Source organism: Tripterygium wilfordii, chromosome 22, assembly GCF_013401445.1.
Source record: "Tripterygium wilfordii isolate XIE 37 chromosome 22, ASM1340144v1, whole genome shotgun sequence".
NCBI lineage: Eukaryota > Viridiplantae > Streptophyta > Magnoliopsida > Celastrales > Celastraceae > Tripterygium > Tripterygium wilfordii.
The window spans coordinates 639,385-659,252 of NC_052253.1; the positions used below are offsets into that span (position 1 = coordinate 639,385).

General features: G+C 38.2%; 4 protein-coding genes and 1 non-coding gene across 6 annotated transcripts; 2 read left to right on the plus strand and 3 right to left on the minus strand.

Moving 5' to 3' along the window:
* Nucleotides 1-1,014: 1,014 nt before the first annotated feature.
* Nucleotides 1,015-2,779, minus strand: LOC119992254 (scarecrow-like protein 32). Its single transcript, XM_038838948.1, has one exon. It carries the CDS (start codon nucleotides 2,565-2,567, stop codon nucleotides 1,263-1,265), a length of 1,305 nt encoding a protein of 434 aa, XP_038694876.1. The 5' UTR covers nucleotides 2,568-2,779; the 3' UTR covers nucleotides 1,015-1,262.
* Nucleotides 2,780-7,498: 4,719 nt separating this feature from the next.
* On the plus strand, nucleotides 7,499-11,603 carry LOC119990678 (G-type lectin S-receptor-like serine/threonine-protein kinase At4g03230). Its single transcript, XM_038836730.1, has 8 exons — nucleotides 7,499-8,712; nucleotides 8,973-9,479; nucleotides 9,569-9,721; nucleotides 9,830-10,041; nucleotides 10,139-10,349; nucleotides 10,436-10,673; nucleotides 10,775-10,925; nucleotides 11,015-11,603. The coding sequence occupies exons 1-8, from the start codon at nucleotides 7,503-7,505 to the stop codon at nucleotides 11,315-11,317; spliced, it is 2,985 nt and encodes a 994-aa protein (XP_038692658.1). The 5' UTR covers nucleotides 7,499-7,502; the 3' UTR covers nucleotides 11,318-11,603.
* A 938-nt stretch (nucleotides 11,604-12,541) lies between these two features.
* On the minus strand, nucleotides 12,542-16,144 carry LOC119990677 (agamous-like MADS-box protein AGL66). Of its 2 annotated transcripts, none has more exons than XM_038836728.1 (12): nucleotides 16,031-16,144; nucleotides 15,897-15,939; nucleotides 14,272-14,466; nucleotides 14,141-14,194; nucleotides 14,009-14,027; nucleotides 13,852-13,913; nucleotides 13,704-13,710; nucleotides 13,539-13,600; nucleotides 13,284-13,383; nucleotides 13,151-13,201; nucleotides 12,993-13,060; nucleotides 12,542-12,883 (listed from the first exon to the last, which is right to left on the minus strand). In XM_038836728.1, exons 3-12 carry the CDS (start codon nucleotides 14,454-14,456, stop codon nucleotides 12,751-12,753), a joined length of 741 nt encoding a protein of 246 aa, XP_038692656.1. In that variant the 5' UTR covers nucleotides 14,457-14,466; nucleotides 15,897-15,939; nucleotides 16,031-16,144; the 3' UTR covers nucleotides 12,542-12,750. The 2 variants fall into 2 exon arrangements, with proteins under 2 accessions (XP_038692656.1, XP_038692657.1); XM_038836729.1 differs by having other exon boundaries at nucleotides 15,897-15,943; nucleotides 16,031-16,127.
* A 93-nt stretch (nucleotides 16,145-16,237) lies between these two features.
* TRNAA-AGC lies at nucleotides 16,238-16,310 on the plus strand. Its single transcript has one exon. It is a non-coding gene; the product is annotated as a tRNA-Ala (tRNA).
* Nucleotides 16,311-16,710: 400 nt separating this feature from the next.
* LOC119990445 lies at nucleotides 16,711-19,398 on the minus strand. Its single transcript, XM_038836359.1, has 3 exons — nucleotides 18,446-19,398; nucleotides 17,689-18,222; nucleotides 16,711-17,119 (listed from the first exon to the last, which is right to left on the minus strand). Exons 1-3 carry the CDS (start codon nucleotides 19,235-19,237, stop codon nucleotides 16,991-16,993), a joined length of 1,455 nt encoding a protein of 484 aa, XP_038692287.1. The 5' UTR covers nucleotides 19,238-19,398; the 3' UTR covers nucleotides 16,711-16,990.
* Nucleotides 19,399-19,868: the final 470 nt, after the last annotated feature.

A 19,868-nucleotide genomic window follows, 5' to 3' on the forward strand; every position in this document is an offset into this window, starting at 1 on the left:
AGAGATGGTTTCTGGAGGCTCCCAGGCCCAGAAAGGTAGTAGTTCAAGCCCATAAAAGTTGTGGGCATCCCGATTTAGGGGTCGAAGCCCTAAACCCTGAACTCTCGGATCCTAATTAGAATGTGGACTCCAATTGGTACTGAACTAAAGAGTGTCTTCGATTACTTACCAAACAAACCTGGGATCTTTCATGGAACTTTGTAACTCTAAGCATTGTCTACGTAGCACATTAGGAAGCTAACTATTTGGCTTTTCTGAGTGATCAAGTGCATAAATACGTACAAATGGTTCGATAAATTCCAAAGAAATTTGGTCGCTCGAGGAAGAAGAATCACTTGAATAGATAATGAGACTTGAAGTATCGCATTCCACATATGGTATTCCCTCATCTTATTAGCTGTATTATATGGGCTAGGCATGAAGGTGACTGTTCATGAAAATGCCAAGGCTAACGTGGTCCAGCCATGCATGGTTAACTGTTTCCTCATATTTCATCCTATCAACTTCGTTGGCCCTATACGAGATTGAGTACCAACATGTCTTCATAATTACCTCAATATTCAACACTGTGAGGAAAAGAGTTAATAATCCGTGTGTGTATATATAATAATGTGTGCCCTTATAATGCATTAACAAACAAGTGAACCATTTTGCGATATTCTAGTTGATTATCTCTCTAGATTTAAGGTGTAAAAAATCTCGTCCGAGGTCGAGAGTTCATTCTAAGCTAGTGTTGCTATTTTCAAGTGGTTTGCATTGGGTCTCGGTCTAACTAATATGTCGGGCAAGTTTACGCATGTCTAGCTCGGCCAGAGTTTCAGCTGAACTAACTTGTCGAGTGGTTTGAGAGTGCCTAGCCTGATTCGAATTTGAGTTTAGTGTGTGCTGCGCTGAGTAGAACAAATAAGTGCCTCAAATGTACTGTTTCAACGTTTCTATTACTTAAAAAATTTACCCTATATATATAGTAATTCCTATGCAAAACAAATTTTTTTAAACCATTAAATTATTAGAAACAGAGAATCGACTAACTAGATTGGGAAAAAACAAAGTGATACAGGATATTGTCTCATATACTAAATAAAAATGTGGAACTTAAAGTCACTCCAAAGAAGTTGCCGTTTTCCTTCTTGTCTTGTCCACATTTTTTGCAGCCTTTGAAAAGGCAGCTCAACCTTTTGTCTCTGGTCTTTCACCTGGACCACTCCAACCATGAACCCAACCAACCAACCAAACCCATCTAGGAACAAGTCCAAACCCACTTAATCCACATACGAACCACATGGACTTGGGGCCCAAGCTGTTGCAAAAACTGAGTTGTGACCTTTCCATGTGAGAACCAACATGTCTTCTTCTCTCTTCATACCCCACCCACTTGCATTTTCATCTAATAAACCCTTAACTTCCTTAACGATCTCTTCACAAAATGGAACACTTGAAAAACCATTGTTTCTAATCCTTTGTGATAGCTTAATCCCTGACTCTAATCTCTCTATTCTTTGGCCTCCTTCAAAGCTTATGATGTTCTCAATTTTCCGCCCAATATCGGACTCGAATTCGATCCTTTGTCGACTGTCTTTAGGCAAGAAGGTCTCAAGTGCATCAAATGGTATCCAAAGATAGTTAAAACAAGCTGTAATTCTTGATGCGAGACTTGGTCCACTCAAATCAGAATCCTCATCAACCACAATTACAAGACAAGGGTTTAATCCTTTGATTACCGCAAGGAAATCATCACGCGATGCAACATCGCTAGCGACAATATTGTTCCGATGCTCCTCATCGGACAAATATCGAATCCAATTTTGACAATTAATCACCAAAGCCTCATCCTCTTGATATGTAACATTCATCAGTGATTCAAAATCAAAGCTAGTGATGAAGTCCTTGCTTTCAATCACATTGAATTCAAATGGAACGTCTCTAAACTTAGCGAAATTCGCTAGCCGGAGACCAACTTCTTCGATAGAAACATTTACCAAAGGAGGGACTGGTGGCCTAATTGAAGGCACAGTGATTCTTAATGAAGGAGGACCTTCAGGCCTTTTAGCTAGTGCATCAATAAGAGTAGGCCATTGCATACAATGAGTGATACTAAAATCTAAGATATGAACTTTATTGAATCCTTGAATTGCCTTGAAGATTAGACCATTCGAGGCACAAAATCCGAACCGATGCCATGGGATTAGATCAACGTACCCGGCTAGTTCAGTCACAGTCATTAGCCTCCTTTGAATAATTGTGCTGCTGCCATCAAAATTATTGTCGTTAATAGATGTCGGAGGACAAACCGTAGAAGCTCTAGCAATGAGAGCCCTCAAGAACCAAGCAGTGAGTCTTTGATTTGGGTCACCAACCAAAGAAGCTATATTGTTGAGAACCCACATCACTTGTTGAGCCAAAGTTACATCATTGCTTTCCAAGGCACTTGCACAGTGAAGTAGAAGCTTCTCTATACATGCTCCATCAAGACTTCCAAGACAACCTCTTAAGAGAGAACTCTGAGTGGTTCTTGTTGTTGTGTTTAAGAGAGCACGATTAGGGTTTTGTAGAAGATCAGCTTCCATTTTTTCTTGGTAACGTGGATAACCTTGAAAAGGATTCAGGTTGGTGGGATTAACAAGCGTCGGGTAGGTATTGGTGGGATATTGAAGGGTGTAGGGGTTTTATCTGGTTGTAGCGATTTTTGAGTTCCTAGGTTGAAGAAACAAGAGGTCTATGGTGATGGAAATGATTCTCTATGTATCATATATTCTTGACTTGATGTGTGTGGCTCTTATTTAGGGGAGTGAGTTGAGAGAGAGAATTTATCTGCTACTCCAACCATATATATATATATATGTATGTATGTATGTATAGAGAGAGAGAGCGGGGGGGGGGGAAGAGAGGAGAGAGAAAGGTCACTATTGATTATTGAATGGTTTTATTTGTCCAGATGGTATAAATCCCAAAAGTTATAATATGGAGCTGGGTTGGTTTAATAATAACCATCGATCCAAGTACTAACTGTCCTAATTTTTGTCGTTAGGGTTTTCTTTTCTTTGCCATTTATACCCTGATAACCAATAGAGGATCAACGATCAATATGTACTTCAAGCATATATATATCTACTTCTTTGACTCTTGGTAGTTTTTGACTTTTTTTTTGTAGACTTGCAGTCTTGTCTTGTGTTTTCTTTTGAATTAAATTACTCTTAATCCTTCAAAACCACATCAAAATTAACATTTACATTGTGTTAAAATGATTTCATCAATTATTATATGTCTCATGCATGTTAATTTATCATTTGTCATTACTTGTTATGTAAATGATATTACTTGTTATGTAAGCAATTTTGGTTGATTGTAGATTACTCTTCACATTCATTCCTTCTATGTATATAACAAGTAGTTGTATATGGTGAGTTGGTGTAAAGAGTATGTTAAGAAGGTGTCTTAGCCGGCCACCTTTTTGTCGTATTTGCTTTCATGGGAATGCTACTTAAGACAAATCAATAATTATTAGGTAAAAAAAGAAGGGTTTTGGTCATCGAGTTTAGTGGGTTGTGGATCGTGACCGTTCATTCTTCATCTTTCCTTACACAAGATAATTATAGATATCAACTTGGTTGCTTGTGCCACGTAATGATGCCACGGCTAAAGACAAATTATACCTCTTCGATCCAACAAGGAGGGAATTTATGTTATTTTTCATTACAATTAGTTAATGCCACTTAGTGTCCATGGGATCGATATTATCAGTAAGTGATCACACTTTTGTCTCTAATCACGACTTAATAGATTCGCATCTCACTAGTGATCATTTACAAGTAGCTAGATAGTTAATTGAAGAAGTTACGCCATGATTACTTTGGTAATTAAATATGAATCACCTTGTTGAATTATAAAAAGATGATGAGCAAGATTTTATATTATACATTAGAGATTTCAAGGTTTTCATGTACTCCAAACACCTAGAAACAAAATTTGACCAGAGTCACCTTATTCTTTACATGTTAGTAATTAAATTATTGATTTTCGGTAAATCTATCTGGGGTCAAACCGTATGGATTCGAAAATTACTAAGTTCGATTTTTACCATAAGTAATATCTTTGTGTCTACGTGTTGAGTTTTGTCCCAACTTACTTTATTGTCAGATAAGAAACTTCTATGCGCAACCATATCAGATGTTTAAAAGGTAAACTTGTATGATGTCGGTTACGTTTTAGGTTATATAAAAATTTTCTGATTTGGTTTGATATTACCCGGGTCAAGTGTTGCTTGCATGCATTAATGCAAAGAAATATATGTTTTACTTTGACACCAAACACAAAAGACAAGGGAGGACTGCATGTGTTGTTATTCTGATTTGAAATATTATTGGTCTTATTATTTGCTCCTACAAACCTGTATTTTACTTTAGCAGAAGAAGAAGAAGACATGTGTATCTCTCTTTACCAAAACAATCCAAAAGATTCAGAAGGTACATTATATTTCCTCTTAAGGTAAGGGGAACTTTTTCCCATGTTCATGATAATGTTTTTCACCATAATTCAGTGCTGTGTTTTTTAGTGATATGTCCATATATAGGACAATGCCATAGAAGTGATTAAGATGTAAGTTATCATATGACTCAAAATGTTTGATATGTCATATGCATATATATCATAGTTAAGGGATTAATTAATATAGGTATTCGTGTGCATATTTAACCAATTAGAAGAAGACCAAAATGTCTTCATCGAGCGTGCTATATATACTCTCCAAACAGAGGGGAATATGGTGAAGAAACTTTTAAAAATTAAAAATAAAAATTACTGAACTCTTTTTTGTTTGCTGGTGAGTAATGATGACCAGGTACTGATCAAATGTGACATGCCTGCTTTGATCGACACTGTACAAGGGTTAATCAGGTCAGTGTACATAAATGTACCCAAATTACTAAAAGATTTAGCTTATTAATTTAACACTTTTTTTTTTCGGATAACATAAAATGACACCATATAAACTCGTCATTTGAACATCCGAAGGGAATTCCTATTTGTACAAATTGTACTTCATGAAGAAATGAACGATAGGACCTCTGTAGCTCATTAGGACCCAGTCCAGCCAAGACTGGATTGGGCTTACAGGTAAAAAAGATGGACGAATAGAGACTGGAGAATTGGGCCTTTATATGACTAGTTGCAAACGATAAAGTACTGGGCCTTAAAAAATGTTTAGTCCATAAATGATAAAACTTTACATGAATGGGCCAGTCCATTTGGGAAAGAAATAACTTTTTCATGGTGGATTAGTGAACCATCGGGTGATAAGAAGAGGATTTTGTGATAAGAAGAGGATTTTGCTAATGTATCTGAGCAGTGGGATTCGAAGACAAGGAGTCTCAAACATATAACTGAGAAAACTCCATCCATATATAAGCTTAGGGCTCTTGGTAGCCGAATCGATGATTTTGGGGAGCTGAAGGATTACTTTGACAGTGTAGAGAGGAGAGATTCGGCAAATCAATTGTTTTGTCGGAGCTTATATGAACGTTCAAAACTTTTTGACGCCAAAAGGTCCTTAGCCATTGTATCTAGGGATGCTCGTATCAGGTAATCGCTGATGAAAAAGTCTGAAAGTGGCTATAAGGGGACGGAGGAATTTCTTGTTTCTAGGTTCTGCTGATCATAGTGCCTCTGTCCAACAACGGAGACCTCGCGAGGAAGCGTCGCCATATTATCAGCGACAAACGGTGCCTGCAGAAGCTATTGCCGTTGGAAAAGAAGATGGACACAGCGACGACGCTAGGGGAGGCACATGAGTACGTCAGTTTCTTTTAGGTGCAGATTAAATATGTCCTGTCAATGCCGGTTTATACAAGTTTCACTCTCACGCCGGTTTATACAAGTTTCGCTCTCACGCCTCGGCTGATGAGCAAGGTCTGGTCAGGCCACTTGGAAGGTTAAATCGGCAGCAGCGAGATGGCTCAGAGGAAGGCTTTGATTCATATTGAAGATGGCGATTACAGGGATCTGTTATAAGGTACGTATATTGACTTAAAGCCTGTAGTTAATTAGATATTCTGAGAGTAGAGAAAAGGGTTAATACCACTTTTGCACACCTAAAGATAGTCAGTGTTTCAATTTACACACCGTTATTTAAAATATTTCAATTTGATCACCCAATGATAAAATTGTTTTTCGGGCATATTTTTTTACTTTGGGACGTCAAACTGCACACGTGACAATCAATATCTGGACCGTGCCACATGTGCAGTTTGACTGTCCCAAAGTGAGAAAATCTGCCCGAAAGACCACGTTGAAACAATTTTATAATTGAATGATCAAATTGAAACATTTAAACAACAGTGTGTAAATTGAAACACTGATTATGTTTTGATGTGTAAAAGTTGTATTAACCCGTAGAGAAAAGGAGTTTGTGTTTGTTTCTCTATTGCTATCGCTGTGATTATTCTGTTGCATCACGATTCAGAACTCGAGGGTGTGTTCTGTGTTCGTGTTTTCCAGATCTCTGGCTAATGTTGTCTGGGCTGGTATGAAATTAGGCCTAATAGAATTATTGACTCAAGAAGCCCATTTTCGAACAAGCCATTAAAGCCCAACCAACTTAACTTGAAGGATAAATCTGAGATATTGGGCCTCCATGAACTTTCAAATGAAAGTGGGCCGGGTTACAGGCCCGACCTGAGTTAGGCTGAGTTAGGCTTGTAAGACAAATGAGTCGAGCTCGGCCTATTTTGAAGCCCGTTTGGTTAAACTGGCCGAGCTTGAAGAAGCCCGGCTCCTACACCATGGCTTGAGTTTTGATGTGACATTTTTAAGTATTCCGTTCACGACAGATAACGGCAGACAAAAATTTTCTACTCCTAGGAAGTTGACTGTTGTAAGGGTGTTCCCAATTCGTTGGAATTTCTCACAAGTGCAGAAAGATTCCTTTCTAGAAAGCAAAATTAGGCATCCAATTGAGCCATATACTAACTACTATATTCAAAAATTTCTGCAGATAAGACAATAATTGGGCCCGTTTGGCTCTCCGTTCTAAGCAAAATTTTCTTGCCGCGTGAGTCTTGATCCCAGCGGATTATGCGAAAGTCCGTTTGGTAGTCCATTTCGGTGGGGTCACACCACACCAAATGCCGGCCCAAGCGGGGCGAGGTTTCGAAGAAACATGTTCTGTTTTTCGAATTATAATCTCGAAATATGTATTTGGGGAGCGCGGTGGCCATGACCAAATTTGGTGTAAATCGGACGATGTACTGTGTTGAGAATTCATTGCGCAGTGACATTTTCAGTTTCAGTCTGAATAACTTAAATGTCGCAATATTCAGTGTGAGAACTAAAACCACATGATGGGAATTTAGTGTTTCTTCTCAGAAAAGGCAAGCCAACCTCGACGACCTAGTGTCGCTTTCTATCTTGACTTGGCTTTTAACCACTCGAACTGCGATAAGTATATGTCCCCTGTTTTAGCTATATACTTGTGCTTAACAAGGAACAAAAGAACCATTATTGCTGCAATGTCTCTGTTAATTCACATGTTCTCCCTGTTCATTGTCTTAATCGGTTTTCCCGCTCTTTTTTGCTCTGCAAGGGATACTATTACATTCAACGACCCACTTAGAGATCAGGAGGCAGAGACTCTTGTTTCAGGGAAATATGAACTCGGATTCTTTACTCCTAATGGGCGTTCAGATAACAAGAGGTACTTGGGCATATGGTACTACAAATCGAGACCAAGAACTGTTGTGTGGGTTGCCAATCGCGATGAACCACTTGAAGATTCCACCGGCGTTTTTGCTCTTTCAAAGGATGGAAACTTAAGAGTGTTAGATATGCAGAACAAATCTTACTGGTCAACCCCATTGACCGGACGACCATTTGTGAATTCCTTTCCTTATAGGACGACTGTGAGGCTCATGGATACTGGAAATTTGGTACTACGCGAAGAAGACCCAAAAAATAATGTTTCAGTAATTACCCATTGGAAAAGTTTTGATTACCCATCTGATACATTTCTTCCTGGTATGAAGATGAATGAAGACTTGGTCTTATCTTCATGGGTAAGTAATGATGATCCTGGTCACGGAGACTTCACGTTCCAGAAAGATGAAGGAGAAAGCCAATATAACATCCGGAAAAAAACAGTTAGATACTGGCAAAACAAAGTCTCAGGTTCTTTCATCGACTCCTCCGATGACGAGGCTAATCTTACAATTTTATTATCTCCGCAGGATTATGATTGGAGGCTGGTTATGAATTTCACAGGGCAAATACAGATTTACATGGGGGATGATTTGCACTGGTGGGCACCTAGGAGTCCCTGCAGTGTATACAATCTTTGTGGGAACTTTGGCAGCTGCAATGATGGGACTCAGTCATTGTGCAAGTGTTTACCAGGATTTGAGCCCAAGTCATTACATAAATGGAATTCGAGGGACTTTTGGGAGGGATGCACCAGAAAGTCATCTGGACACACTAAGAATGATGTGTTTCTGAGTTTGAAGAAGATGAAAGTAAGCAAACCAGATGAGCATTTCAGGACAAACAATGAAACTGATTGCAAAATGGCTTGTCTGGAGAATGAAAACTGCCACGGTTATTCATATGAATTTCGAGATACTGGTAGGTGTAACTGCTGGATCTGGTCTGAGGAGCTCAAAAATCTTTGGGAGAATTATACCAGCGGTGGCCGCGACATTCAAGTTCGTGTTGCAGTTTCTGATATAGGTACTTCCGCTGTCTCTCATTAGTTAATTATGAGTTAAAAAAAAAAAAAAAAGAAGCAAACTGTTTATTCAAATTCTGCAGCCAAGTGAGACTTTGTTATGTTTGAATAAAGAATGCTGATTATGTCACACAATCATTTACCACATGCTTCAACAATAAACTAGATATCGCGATTTTTTTGTTGGATGGAGAATGTTGATTTAACTGTTAAGAAATGAGACCTGTAATGTTGCGACAAGTAATGCCATTAACTTTTGCAGAATCGACGAGGAGAAGTTGTGAAACTTGTGGTACTAACATTATCCCCTATCCTCTGAGCACTGAACCCAGTTGTGGAGATATCAGGTACTGGAGCTTCAACTGTAGCAATGATACCGGCCAGCTCAGCTTTCAAACGTATACTGGTTTCTACAGTGTCGCCAACATCAAACCAGAAAATCGTACATTTTCTGTTCTGGTCCAAAACTGCACAGATGTTGAGTCGGCGAACAGACTTCTCCAGCTCAACCATTCCTCAATGTTTTATGTCAGCAGAGGGTGTAACGATGTCTGGAATCAGCCTAAACTTGATGGTTTTCTGGAAGATAATGACTTTAAGGAGGTAGAAATAGCTTGGATGCTGCCACCAGAGCCAATCTGCTATGCATCAAAAGACTGCATCGATTGGCCTCATTCTAGCTGCAGAGCATCTGGAAATGGGAAAAAATGCCAATGCCAATGCAATGAATTCTTTCATTGGGAACCTTCACTTCTCAACTGCACTGCTGGTGAGGATTAATATCTTGAAGTGCGTTCTTGCCAACGACATTGAAACATGAACTCTTACGACAAGAATTTTTTTCCTTAAATTATCTAGAAACAGATGAATACAAGAAACTTAAAGGGCACGCAACCAAAGAGAAGCTGCTGTTTTTGATACCGGTGGGGATTACTGCAACAGCACTCATAATCTCAGGTGTTGTTTTCTCTTTATACTTTCTGAGGCGGAGAAGGATCGAACATTTACGAGGTGACTAACAAGCTGCAACTATATATTATTGTGCTAAGATATCAATCCGTTGTGTTTCTTTTTGCATAATTGATGAGTGGCTGAAAGTGGTAATTGTGTTGTGCGTAGAATCCAGGAGAAGAATACAGGGAAATCAGGCATTTCGGTTGTATGACAGTGTGAAACGTGTTAAAGACCTAATACTCTCTGAAGAATTTCTAGAAGAAGATAGGAAAGACATAGATGTGCCTTTTTTTAACTTGGAAAGCATACTTGCTGCTACAGGTGATTTCTCAGATGCAAACATGCTTGGACAAGGGGGCTTTGGACCTGTTTACAAGGTAGGTCTCTATTCTTTTTTACTTATGTAGAGTCAATTACAGGAATCTTTTAAGTTGATTTAGACAAATGTGAGAAAGCTGCTATGTTTAATGTCAGGGAACATTCCCGGGAGGACAAGAAATTGCAATAAAGAGGCTCTCCAGTGGTTCTGGACAGGGGCTGGAGGAATTCAAGAATGAGGTTGTGTTGATTGCCAAGCTACAGCATCGCAATCTTGTTAGACTTTTGGGCTATTGCGTTGAAGGAAATGAGAAAATTTTGCTTTATGAGTACATGCCTAACAAGAGCTTAGACTCCTTCCTGTTTGGTAATCCCTCATTCTAGTTTCTTAACGTAAAGTCTAAGTTGATGTAATCTGTCTTACGCTATGAATGGTAACCAAAACCTTGCTAGATCGAACCATGTGCGTGTTATTGAATTGGGAAATACGCGTGAGCATCATTATGGGAATCGCGCGAGGGCTGCTTTATCTTCACCAAGATTCTAGGTTGAGGATCATTCATAGAGATATGAAAACAAGCAATGTTCTTTTAGATGAGGAGATGAACCCCAAAATATCTGATTTTGGCCTGGCAAGAATTTTTGGAGGCAAACAAACTGAAACTTGCACAAAAAGAGTAGTGGGAACTTAGTAAGTTCTATGTTCATTAGTTTTCTACTTTTCTTACACTATTGAAACTCTCTGATACTGTTCTTCAATATGCTCACCATTTGAACATTTTATGCTATAAGTGGATACATGGCTCCAGAATATGCATTAGACGGATATTTTTCGATCAAGTCCGATGTTTTCAGCTTTGGTGTGGTTGTGCTTGAGATTGTAACTGGTAAAAGGAACACTGGATTTTCTCAGTCAGGACAAACTCTCAGCCTTCTGGGTTATGTAAGTTTCCTAGAACTTTTCTGCACAAACATATATCTTCAGTTTGAAATGGATAATAACCATATTCTGCCTTTTCTTTTTGCGTCTAGGCATGGCTGCTGTGGACAGAAGACAAAGCATCATGTTTGATGGACCAGACACTGAGTGAAACTTGCGATCAAAGTGAATTTCTTAAGTGTGTAAATGTCGGGCTGTTGTGCGTGCAGGAAGACCCTTGCGATCGACCCACCATGTCAGATGTTCTTTTCATGCTAGGAAATGAAACAGCTCGTCTTCCAAATCCTAAAAAACCAGCCTTTGCAGTAAGGAGATCCCCTTCCGGCGCAGCTTCTTCTTCTGCAAAAATGGAATCCGTGAATGGGTTAACAGCTAGTTTATACCAAGGCCGATGATGGTGGAGAAGAAGAAGATAAGTTTGGCCCAATTCATTTAAGGTATTATTCGCTGTGGGACAAAGGGCTGCACGGTTTTGTTTTTGTTATGGTGTTGGAACAATATGAATCACAGATTTTTTTTTTAATTTTTTCCTGTATTTTCAATGATTTGTGTGTCCCTGTGATAGATGATATAATTCGCTGTGGCCATCCTATTGTCCATTTTCAATGGACTGATTTTTCTCCAAGTTTTTTTTTGTTAATACGTAGGCGGGGAGTATGGGAATGAGAAACACAAACAAGAAACGCACATCTGTTTCAAGGTGACGTGATGAAGCCTCATGGAAATGACATGCATTCTTACTTCCAAAACAGGTTATTAAGACTCTAACAAATGTTAAGAAAAGTCTCACATTGCTAAAATAATATCTAATGGACAGGTTATAACCTCATGAGACTTTTCTCAACAAATATCATCCTTACTCGTGAGCTGGGCTAACTCCACCAAAATGAAAACGTGAGTCACACATGTACAATCCACGTTCAAGTAAAACAACCTCCCTATGATAACACTATTAGAAAACACCAATAGATTCTCTTGCCCAAACTTGATTATCATCGTAAGCTATTATCCGCTTTTCCAACTCCAAACTCAACCCATCACAGGACTTTCATGGCCTTCTAGAACCTTCTAGCCTCAAGGCTTTAATATGCATCTTACTAAGTCAATGAACACGAGTTTATAACATATCCATTAAATTTTCATTTTAGCGATGTGAGATTTTTTTAAAAAATTGGTTAGACCTAATCTTCTATTTGCAAATTGGTTGTTTCCATAATTTGAAGAAATAATGAATGGATTGCAAATCAAAGGCCCAAGATTTCTAGTGGCAAATCGGCAAGGGAAATGCTATCCTAATTCTTCTTGCTTGGCTTCTTGCATTGATCAAGAAGTAAATAATTCTCCTTGCTGGGCTTCTTACAAAACTTTCACCTTTTCTTTCATCTGGCAGATACCTTATTATTGCCCCCCTACAATTTACAAACTATTTCTCTGAGGCATGAGAGTGATAGTTCAAAGATGAGAGAGATCACAGAAGAAAACGAAAAGAGTACCCTATCTCCTTTGACCAAAAAGAGAAACCAAGTGAGACTCTAATGGACATTTATGACAAAACCCACACCTTCAACTTCTCAAAACAACAGGTGTTAGGTAGTAACAATGAGGATTAATGACAATCCTTTGAAAAAACTGAAATTTGCACAAAGTTTTTATAAACCATCATATACCAATCTCCAAAAGCAATTCATTCAGCATTCATAAGTATCAAACAAGAAATACTCAATAACTGCAAGAAACAATATATTTGTCTTTTCATTGCAACTGTCTTCAGTCTTTTTCTACTAAAGATATATTGAGCATAGAAGTCCTTGCTGGAGCACTTGGGCTTTTAGATGTTTAAGTCATAAGTCATTGATGTCTGCCCACCACTTTGGAGGTTCCAGTACCTTTGTTCTTTTAAGAAGTCAATGCTTAGGTGAGGACCAATCGGTGGAGATGCTTCTTGAACTCCCGATGAATTCCTACACAGAGACAATAGCATGATTCACTGGTTCACAGTAAACAGCACTCATTGTTCATCCAATCAACCCACAAAACCTCAAGTGTTAAAATAGGATTTGAGGCGAATACCTGAAATTGCTAGCATTTGCAGACACTTCAACACCCATATCTGCATCTTTGACGTCGGTGTCCAGTACCTGCATGTTTTGAAACATTCCAAATACAGCAACAACCACATTCAAAACAAATTCCCATTACTATTAGTAATTTCTCTTTCTAGCTATTACCTTAATTGTCTCATGCTCTCGAGGAGCTTCGGTGGTGGCGAGCAATTTTTCCTGTTAATGAGAAAGTAGGTTAAATATGGACTTGAGTAAGATTTAAGTAACGAATAGCGGGGAAATAAGTATATATGCTCACTTTTAGTTGTTCTACACGTTGAATAGCCTCAACAAGGGTTTTCTCGATTGCCTGGGCATCATGAACTGAGGTGATGCTATCGGCATCCAGATTATAAGACCTGTTTTTTTCCCATATGATCGAAGAACAAGATCAAATATTTCAAGAGTTTATCAGAACAATGAATAATATTCTGGGCATCCAAATCCAAATTTTATGTTCAATCTAGAAGAAAATAAGAAATAAATATACAAGAAAACAAATAAAATTATTGACCTCATCTTTTCTTGTGCCTTGAGTTTTTGCTGGTCTAGCTCTTGTAGCTTCTCTTCAAGATCCTATGAACCAAACATAAATCACCAAATTTACTTGCGGGGAACTATCTTACATATCCTAAGCTTTCTTGCAAGAATTCCTTTAGGAACATTACTCTAACATTACCTCCATCCTGGGGGACATCCCATCGACAAGCAGCGAACAATTCCAATGAAAAAAGATGGTAATCAGAAGAGAATCAATCGGAATAAAAAAGCACAAACATGTCTGTCTAAGCTCCTAGGGCAACAGAGGGAGAGAGAAAGAAACAAACTTCATTATCTTGTCCAGCATTTTGTGTTCAAAGTTCAAATGCATTAGCCTCTGGATCAAGTACTGAAATTACAAATATATACAGAAATTTATCAATATACAAGATATACACAGATTTATCAAGATTGAGGAAAACATAAAGAGAGTTTTGTATTTACCTCTTCATTATCAACACGTCTTTAAAAGCAAAATACAAACCAGTTAGTTGATTTTAAGCGCAAAACAACAGAAGTATGCATTGATTTGAATAAGAAGAAAATAGAAATATGCACAGATAAAATCAAACATACCCTCCTTGCAAATCAGCAGGACAGTCAACGTAACGAAGAAAGATGTCCTCAATCCTAGAAGAACCATATTAAAAACACCATCAGTTTACAAGCTTATATAACAAACATACAGATCATGATTAACATCCAACCTTCCATTGCTAGCAAAACTGGTTAATCTACCAGTAGGAGAAAACATCAGCAAGCCAATTTCCGCATCACATAAGATTGATAATTCAGAGGCCTTCTTGACCATCCCATCTTTACGCTTTGAGTACCGTATCACACGACCCGAATGATCATCAATTTTCTTCATTGGGAGCTTCTTGCGACCCATGGCTATTTCTCTGATGACACAGAGTAATGGACTGAAGTTTCAGGGCATGCATAGGGGGATAAAAAGTCATACCAAAATACCAATTGTCCAAATTTGCTGTCGAGAATCGCTAGAGGATTGATTGTCATTAAAGACTTTCAGAGAAAGTTGTAGATACTTGAATAAATGCGATCAAACCCAAAAGTAATTTCATACTTATCTCTTACTAGAAAAAAGTAGTTCTTAGATTTGGCAGCTATTGTACCTCAGACGAAGTGGGGTCAAAGAAAGAGATTTGTTACCAATTTGCCATAGAAGGACTTAAGGCCATCTGAATCAAATGAACTACCAGCGAAACTTTATCCTTAGCTATCAGAACAAGAAGGGTTGCAGAATAGTGAAATTCAACCCTCAAACAAAGAACTACGTGCAGGGAAATATATTAATGGCAGAACTAGTGGTTCTGCACCCCATAGATGCCATTTGGCTTTTCAAAATGTTAACTTCACCTAAGATAAAGATCAATATACTGTTAGAGTATTAAGCCTACTAGTAATATAAAAGATAAAAGATTCATCCCTCCTATAAGTAAAAGTGGTTCTGCATAGATCGCCATTTGTTTCTCAAATGTTAACTTCACCTAAGATAAAGATCAATATACTGTTAGAGTATTAAAGCCTACTAGTAATGTAAAAGATAAAAGATTCATCCCTCCTATAAGTAAAAGTGTTATATAGCTAGTGCCAGTGGGCCTAATACTCTTAACAAATACAAGATATACGCAGATTGTTAGCAATAGCGTTTTAGTATGTTATATCATACTAGCATTGTCTAGGTCGATATTTTAGTAATGACAGATAAAATGTTATGCTCATGATCAACCATGAAAAGAAAATTTGGTACACACGTATGCTTTTACTTATTAGTTGATCAACCATCCCCGAAACCCTCATTGGCGCGAACATGAGTTTGAGTTTCCGTTATTAGTTGCGCTAAGTCGCTAAATGTCAACGGTATCTTTTTTTTTCAATCCATCAATTTTTCACATTATTAGATCCATTAACATCAACAATTGTCAATATTTGCCAAACATTATACCACTATTATCTATCATCAAAATTATCAAAGTTATGGCAGCCAAAAGCAGTAAGGTGCACATTTGGTTGCAAAATTACAAATCAAAGTTTCTCCATCTGAACTTTTTTTTTACCCTATTTGGATTTTACCAAACCATGCAGTTTACAGTTTTTTCTTTTGGGCTTTCAATCGGCCAATCTTAACCTTCCGCATAGAAATTGAATCGATTTTTCAAAATCTCTGATAAAAAAAAAAGCACAATAATCTGTTCGCTGCTGAATGGTTTATGCCAAGAATTCATCCATCCAGAATTTATGGATCAAATCAAAAGCAGTTCCCGATGAATTATCAACAAAAAAAAAATGGAAGTCAAGGCGTACGTACCAGTGATCAGCGCAAACTCGGAGGTGGATATCCTCGATGAGCACTGCCTTTAAACGAAAAACAATATTAGGAGATTTCATTCCTCATAAGGACAGCCAAGAAATTAAATGTATATATAGATACAAAGTGACTACGTGTTCAAAAAACGCAATTCACGAGCAGCGATTCGTCCTAAATGCTTTGCAATGAGTGAGGCCATAGTCACCCGGTTAAGAACTATCTGGTTTCACGAGCGACGGGACGGGAAGAAAAGCCGATATTTGTTTTGAAATTTCCGGAATTATTTCGGACTCTGCCATTATTGATATGTATAATCAATTGTTGCCGAAAATTAACAGTACGGGGATGTAGCTCAGATGGTAGAGCGCTCGCTTAGCATGCGAGAGGTACGGGGATCGATGCCCCGCATCTCCATTTACTTTGCAACATTTTCTTGATTTTTTTGGGCCCCTCCAAACCTAACCCAAGTTATCAAAGGCTTTGAATATGGTGGGCCTAGTTGCTGCCATCATCTGGGTTTAACGGCCCGATGGCGCCTAGCTGCAAATAATAGCGGGCCTAATCGCTGACACCAACGTAATTCTAAGGAACATCAAGGGCAGTTGGGTAAAAGGAGCTGGAGTAGTTGGCTACAAGCCTACAATTTTAATTTTTAACTACTATTCTCTCAAAAATTATTGTCTTTTTTTAAATGGCACATTATAGTTTAGGAATTAGAAATTAATGTTTAGATGTTTAGGGTTTAGGAACTAGGGAGTAATAATTCAATTTGTTATATATTTGGATTTAAAATATATGATGCTAATATCAAGAGTTCAAACCAACAATACAATAGTATTTATGAAGAGATCATCTAATAATGTTGACTAACGAAATTGTATTTGAATCTTGATAGAAAGTAATTGCTTTCCTTCTTCTCTAATGATACAATGAAGAAAGTTAGATTCAAGTCATCTTTTGATTATTCGGGTCTCCAATAGCCAATCACCTCATTGAACAATAGTCGTATTTACGTTGTTTGGTGCATTCACAACCATTCCTCACTAAGGTCTCTTGTAGGATTATCTATCATCAACACAGCACCCTCGGTACCTTCAAAATTGGTCATGTATTGTATGCATACGGATCAACTCATCTTCTTTGCATTCTCTTATTTCAATCTCCATCACTTTTCCAGCAGAGGAAGGCAACACATCGCAACATTGTCGTCTTGGAGCCTTCAACTGTAAAACAAAATGAAAGGACATACGAGTAATTAGTGCTATTTTTTGTTATAAATTCATACCAAACACTACAAACCAATATTTTTTGTTTTGAGGCTAAGCCCATGCAATTTTGTTATTCTGGGTCATCGTTTATGGTACTTAAGCTCATAAAATGTCTTAGTGGAGAACGGAGATTTGACCCTCTCACACAACAACATCATCCGCTCTGGACCCTAAAACCTACAAATCAATATTATCTATTTTGGGATTGAGCCCATATGATTTTGTCCTTCTCGATTATCGCCTATGATACTTAAGTCCATAATAGGTTTTAATAAAGATGAGATATTTGGTATTCTCACTCAATAATATTGTTCGCTCTAAGATTTCGATTCAATGTAGATACATCATATCACCCTCACATGTTTGTCATTATTATAGGACCTTGTTGTGTGAGATGTGGTGAATATTTACTTATAAATTCCTCGGTTGAGTTATGCCCATCTAAAATGTGATTTCTAGTCTTGACATTTTCTTATACATAATTTCATGGGATGTAGAAAAAAAAATGGTACAACTAGCCATACCTGTTTAATGCCAAGATCAAGCTTCGTTGAGAACACTTTGATTTCTTCTAGTTTCCTCGGTGAACCCATGTCATAACTACAATTTTGATAAGCTTTCTTATACTTGCTCTGAATTCCATCCCCATCAGAAGATGCATCATCAAAGAAGAACGCCGTGGGTCTTCTGCATGGATCAGGGTGAAGTTGTTTGGTCTTAAAAGCATACGCCCCTGCCAATGCATTCCCACTCTTCTTCCACGGCCTGAATGTTGCTTGAACGGGAAGAGCATCCGGTAGAAGTAGATGATTACTGTGAACTTGAATAGCATAGCCCCATGACACTGAAATAGTCCATGAAAACCAAGGATCGTAGCAAACTGTTTGTTGCAGAATTCTTTGGGAATCAATGCTTGTAGCTTTGAGTAAATGTTCCAATGCCTTCATTGTTGTCATGTTAGGGAAGATTGGGTTTGTGAGATCCAGGTGATGCAGTGATACTAATGGCGTCAATGGATGTGATGCCAATAACCCAGAAATATCTCCTCGAACATCAACCTAGAAAAAGAAAGAAGACAGAGATTTTTATTGGATTGGAGTGTGCTCAAACGAATAAATAATCTACACTCATCAAAATGCAATTGATATCGTGTCCCACATCGCCCCATGAAAGATTTGCAATTGCATAATATAATATGCCAAACTTTCTAACTAGTAACAAACATTCTTCCTAGACTCAAAGCGGATAAATTATTATCATTGGGGAGGAGCGGATATATACCTGATGAAAACCTGGTTCGTGCGTTAAGCCAACACCGAGCTCCGTCAAACAAGAAAAGACTCTGGAATCGCTTCCATACAGATGTGGATATCTTTCAATGCAAGAATCGAAAGTCTTTGCAAGAACTTTGGCGAGTGGATAACTAATAGCAAACCCAGCTCCACCAAAAGCCATATGAAATCCAAAAAACCTATTCTGCTCAAAAATCTCTGAGTTAGAACCAATGTAGTACCAGAGTTCATGGTCATACTTGGACAGAGTCTTCACTAAATTTTCCGGAAAGAAAACAGTGTCATCATCCCCAAACACAAACCATCTCACATCAGAATGATTAAGCGCCACAGTTTCTGAGACTACGCGAGCAACCCGGATCGCCGACCGGAGACCGCCTCTGTAGGTGTACCGGAACCGTGAAGTGTCCCCTGAAACGCATACAGGAGGCAGAGGAGAAGAGTCAATCGAGGAATTCGAATCAGGTGGCATGGATTCCAAGAACACACATCCTCTCATTTGATTCGGCTTCCACCAGAGCTTGACATACTCCTTACGTTTCGACCATGATTTGTTGTTGGATCCTATACCAAACACGATATGTTCAAGCGATGTTGGTTCATATACATCTTGTTGAGAAGAGTCCCTGCTTACAATCTTCGAAGTGCCCACTAGAAATAGAGATGATAAGAGATAAATTATGCATAAAGAAGAGAACATTAGAATCAGATTGATGAAACGAGATGGGTTTTGGGTTTTGTTGAAGAGCTGAAGGAAAGGAATCTTGATCTTGGAAAACATTGTAGTGCCGTGCTCCGCCGTTGATTTCGATGAAGGCTGATTTGCATATAAGTAAATCTATCTACCATTGACAAGCGCAATGAGCGGAGACAAATCAAGAAAGTTCGGTTCTCTTGCCAATAAGAGCCGACTAGTTGATTCTTCTCTCTGGTTCAAGTCAAAGATTGGTTCAATTGACACTTGTCCACATTAGTTCAACAATTTGGCCTGAATGACAACAAGATTCTGTTAAATCCATAAACAAAGGAACGCGTTACGTGTGAAGAAAAAATTTTTTTGGGACGAAGTGTCTTATGTTGTTTCTTTCGCAAGTAAGACCCTTTCAAAAACAGGGGTAGGTCGAGGAAGAAAAGACAGTCTAGGCAGTTGTATTAGAAATCCACATTCTCATACATTTCAATGATAATGTCCGTTTCGAATTTATCGATTCCATAAGAACTTCAGACTCGTAAGACTTTGTTTTTCTCAAACCCAATTATCATAGACTGAAACTTAACTCACTGAGCAAACTCAATAACTATAAGTCAAAGCCAAACTCACTAGATTTAAGAAATTATGACTTGTTATAGGTAGGGTGAGCTTTGCCCATATATATAACTTGATTGGGTTTCAATTTTGGATATGGTTTTAA